This window comes from Orycteropus afer, unplaced genomic scaffold (genome assembly GCF_000298275.1).
Source record: "Orycteropus afer afer isolate SDZICR_OR568_19922 unplaced genomic scaffold, OryAfe1.0 scaffold00339, whole genome shotgun sequence".
NCBI lineage: Eukaryota > Metazoa > Chordata > Mammalia > Tubulidentata > Orycteropodidae > Orycteropus > Orycteropus afer.
Window position 1 is genome coordinate 2,140,981 of NW_006921926.1, and position 4,854 is coordinate 2,145,834.

Consider the following 4,854-nt stretch of genomic DNA (forward strand, 5'->3'; position numbering starts at 1 on the left):
GATGGATTGATATGGTGGCTGCAATGATGAGCTCAAGTATAGCAGGGATTGTGGGGTTGGCACGGGATAGGGCAGTGTTTCGTTCTGCTGTGCATGGGGTCGCTATGAGTCGGAAACGACTCTACGGCACTTAACAACAACAACAACAAATATATATATAAAAATACAGATGCACAGATCAATCTCTAGAATTTGGTTGGGTTGATTTTGGGTAGGATCAAGTCATTGGCATTTTTGGATAAAAAAGCTCCCCAAGGGGTTTGAGAGGGTTGATAAGCACTGAGAAACCCCACAGTGTTAGGAAAAGAGACAGGACTTTCTGTACTTGTTGAATAGTATCCCTTCAAAATTGATGTCCACTCAGAACCTCAGAATCTGACTTTATTTAGAAATAGCATCTTTGTAGATGTATTTAGTTAATTTATGATGAGGTTATACTAAGGTGGGCTCTAATTCAATCTAGAGATACAGGTAGACAGGGACAATACCACTTGAGGACAGAGGTAGGACAAGGAATATCAAGGATTGCCGGTAACCACTAGAAGCAAGGAACAATCTTCCTTTAAAGCCTTCAGAGAGAGAGCATGGTCCTGCCAGTACCTTGATTTCAGACTTCTCTCCAGAACTGTGAAAGAATAAATTTCTGTTGTTTTAATTGCTTAGTTGGTGAGAGTTTGTTACAGCAGCCCTAAGAAACTAATATACCTAACAACTTACTTTTTTTTTCCCCCCCAACTTACATTTCTACTTGCATTAACAAACTTGATTAAACTGTCTCCCCTCAATCTCAGCAGAGCTTTCCTCTCTCTTATTCTTATTTGGTCTACATCTGCAAGTAAAAACAGAGCAGAAGGAGCATAACATTTAAGTCAGAACAATTTGATCTCAAATCTGGTCTCTGTTTCTTAATAATAATGTGACCTTGGAAAAGATGCTTCAATGTAGTGAATTATAGTTTGTTTCCTCATTTGTAAAAAGGGAGTAAATAAGACTTCAAGCCACAAGTAAATTAGTAATGTGATATGAAACATTAAGTACAGTGCAAAAAAACCCCAAACCCACTGTCTTTTCAACTCATAATGACCCTATAGACTAGCATAGAACAGCCCTGTAGGGTTCCCATGACTAAATCTTTATGAAAGTAGATTGCCATATCTTTCTCTTTTAGAATGGCTGGTGGGTTTGAACCACTTACCTTTTGGTTAGCAGTGAAATGCTTTAACCACTGTGCCACCATAACAGGAGCTCAGCTTATGTTAGCTGTCTTGCTGCCTTATCTGTCCTGTCCTATCACATCTTGTCTTTTCCTGTCTGTCCTATCAAGTGTTATCTGTCTTGTCCTGTTTCTTTCTCATTTCTATTGGTCTTTAATTTCTTCATATGTAAAATGAAGGGCTCAGATAACATTTGGATTCCCTTATTCCCTAAAATCAGTGAGTCTGATTCTTTGCCTGGAGAATAATTACCATGTATTCTTTCCCACAAATTCTGTTTATATAGAAAAAGGAAGCTATTGGCACAAGTTGATAGGGGGTAAATTTGAAGTTTCTTTGAGTATGCTATTTACATATTCTCACATGGCTTTCCTTTCAACCTGACGCTATGAAATGGCTGGTCAATGTGGGGGACATGGTTTGGGCCTATGGGAACAAGATTGTTTTGATTGGGTGACATCATCTGTTTTATATGGACATCAATCTTGTGCCCTTCACTGCCATTGCCCTTGCTTCAACTGCATGACCTACTTTATATTTGTAATAATAGTGGTAAAAAACTCCCCCGAAACACCCAAACCCATCACTGTGAGTCAATTCTTCACAGTGACCATGTAGAACAGTGTAGAACTGCCCCATGAGACTCCTAAGGCTGTAAATCTTTTTGGAACCAGAATGCCACATAGTTCTCCTGTGGAGCAGCTGGTAGGTGTGAACTAAACTAATGACCTCTTGGTTAGCAGCCAAGTGCTTCACTACTGAGCCACTAGGGTTCCAAATAATAGTGGTGGTGGTGGTTGTTATTATGTGCAGTCGAGTCGGACCTGACTCATAGCGACCCCTCCTTGGGTTTCCAAGGCAGTATCACTATGGAAGTAGATTGCCCCATCTTCCTTCCAAGGAGTGGCTGGTGGGTTTGAACTGCCAGCCTTCTGGTTAGCAGTCAAGTGCCTTAGGCACTATGCTACCAGAGCTCCCAATAATAGTGGTAGCACCTGGCATTTATATTACAGCACCTATTTGAAGTGATGCACCTCAGAAGAGCACAGGTGAAATTAGGACAAATTACTACCTGGATTTTTTTTTTTTTTTTGGTCAAGAAAATAAAATGTGCTGCATCTTGAGTCACCCCAGAGAGTCATAGAGAAATCCATTCCAATATAGATTGGTATCAAGGAACAATTTGTAATTCATGGCAATGACTCAGGAAGGCTTCAGCCTTATTCGCTGTGACATATACCTGTCCTTGTCCAGTCATCCATTCCAAATGGAAGCTAAGACAAACAGGGAGGTTCTAAGCTGCTGTCATAACCTAGTTCAGGCATGTGAGAGAAGAGAACTAGGATGGTCTCTCAGTGTGCAGGCTCAAGGGAGTTACTTTGTTAAGAGCAGATACATTGTCTACCATTTTCCGGTGCCTAGCAAAGAATAACAAAGTATTGGGAGCTCTGGTAGCATAGTGCCTAAGGCATTTTGACTGCTAACCAGGAGGCTGGTGGTTCAAACCCACCAGCCACTCCTTGGAAGGAAGATGGGGCAATCTACTTCCATAGTGATACTGCCTCGGAAACTCAAGGAGGGGTCGCTATGAGTCGAGTCCCACTCGACGGCACATAACAACAACAACAACAACAACAACAACAAAGCAAAGTATAACATAGGATGCTCCTCAGTTTAAAGGTTAAGAACAATCAGAAATCATGATAATCTGAATTCACATTTTGGCTTCATCAGCATTATAGTAAGAGTCTGCAACTTTTTCTGTAAAGGGCCAACTAGTAGATATTTTAGGCTTTGAGGCCATATGTTTTTAGTCACAGCTGCTCAACTCTGCCATTATAGCCAAAAGCAGCCATAGTCAATACATAAATGAATGAGTGTAGCTCCCAACATAACTTTATTTACAAAAACAGGCAGTGGGTGAGATTCAGCCTGTGGACGATAGTTTGCCTATCTCTGATTTATAGATCTTACACTAATAAATTACTTTAATTCTCTACATGTGTTTTGAGGATTAAATGAGAAAAATTTACACAATAAAACATTGTGTTTTACACAATTAAATTTAAATTTACACAATAAAACATTTACCATGTTCTTGGCATATAGTAAGCACTTGAAAATAGTAGTTTCTATTATTTTATAGAATTAATTATATATTGCATTATTTATTGTAAGGTACTTCTTGATTTCAGAGATGTTCAAAATTGTTGATAAATTATTAATTATACGGTTAAGATTTTAAATCTTGTTCTAACAGTGGTCATTTAAAACTTCTTGTGTGATTTTTCTTTATGATGTTCTTCTTGTCAGAGACACGTGTCATGAACTCCTGGGTCATGTTCCATTACTTGCGGATCCTAAATTTGCTCAATTTTCACAAGAGATAGGCTTGGCATCTCTGGGAGCATCAGACGATGATGTTCAGAAACTAGCTACGGTGAGTCTTTTTCATTTTCAAGCTTACAAATATTCTGTTGCGTGCATTTTTATGTATAGAAAACCTCAGACTATATAAATCATAATTCAGGTACTTTGGAGAGGAGCTGATAATTTTATTCCTTCACATGTTGTGTTATTTTGAAGCACAGTGTATTCTTGGCTTATTAACTATCCACATATTTGTATTTTATCCTCCAATTCAGACGTTGGCTACATGTAAAGGGCTGGGTAGTAAATATTTCAGGCTTGCGGGTCATAGGTCTTTGGTGCAACTATTTAGCTCAGCTTCTGTAATATGAAAGCAGCCACAGACAATGCATAAATAAATGAGTGTGACTGAGTTCCAATAAAACTTTATTTACAGAAACTAGTGGTGGATCAGATTTGGCCTGCAGCTTGCTGACCCAAGTTTCGAGCTCATTGTTTATTTTCTAGAAATACTAGAAATAGAAATATATATATAAATTTATGGTTAAGTAGGTGTTGTATTTGGGATACTCTCTTTGCTTAGTGAATGTGGTATGGTCAGTTATAGCTGGAGTCATCAATAAGAAACTAAGCCTAAACAATTACTATAAGTACAAAACCAGAAAAAATATATAGTAGATGCTATGGTTACAGCAAGGTTCTTCTCAAAACAAGTTGAGAGGAGGGTAATGTTGTAATGTTGGCTGCTACCCTGAATATTGCAGAGGATCCAGATCTAGCTTCATTTTCATTTCAGAATAAGAAAGAGCAGGCTTAACAAACTTATGTATCTACAGAGACCAGTTAGTTAGCGCAAATGAGCAAAGTCACCAGGGGGAGAAAAACAACATCTTAAGTCATTATCTACTTGACACAGATACCCATAGTTCACGTATTATGTAGGAATATTCTTTGCTTCCACCAAGAAAGACATTTTCTCTTAGATTTCTTAAAGCACACAGCCCTTTCAGTGTACCTTTTTTTCCTACTTTTGATAGAGCTATTGGACCTGAAAAATATTTCTCTACTAAAGAAAAACAGCAGTGCAACCATCTAAATGGTAACTGACCTTGGTGTCAGAATGGGTATAGCAGAGGTTAGTGGGGACTGTGGTAAATTAGAAAACATGCCTCTTCTATGACAGAAGCCTGGTTCTCTGCTCCTGCTGATGGTTGTCAGGTGGAGATGCAGAGCCTTATGTTGCTAAATCTTCTACACTTTTTTTTTTTTT

At 38.5% G+C, this 4,854-nt stretch overlaps 1 protein-coding gene across 1 annotated transcript in view; it reads left to right on the forward strand.

The window, feature by feature from the left end:
- TPH2 (tryptophan hydroxylase 2) overlaps positions 1-4,854 on the forward strand; it is a 167,719-nt gene that overhangs the window by 85,088 nt on the left and 77,777 nt on the right. The window contains exon 8 of the mRNA XM_007952465.2: positions 3,528-3,654. Coding sequence (XP_007950656.1) covers positions 3,528-3,654 — 127 coding nt within the window. The remainder of the gene's footprint in view (positions 1-3,527; positions 3,655-4,854) is intronic.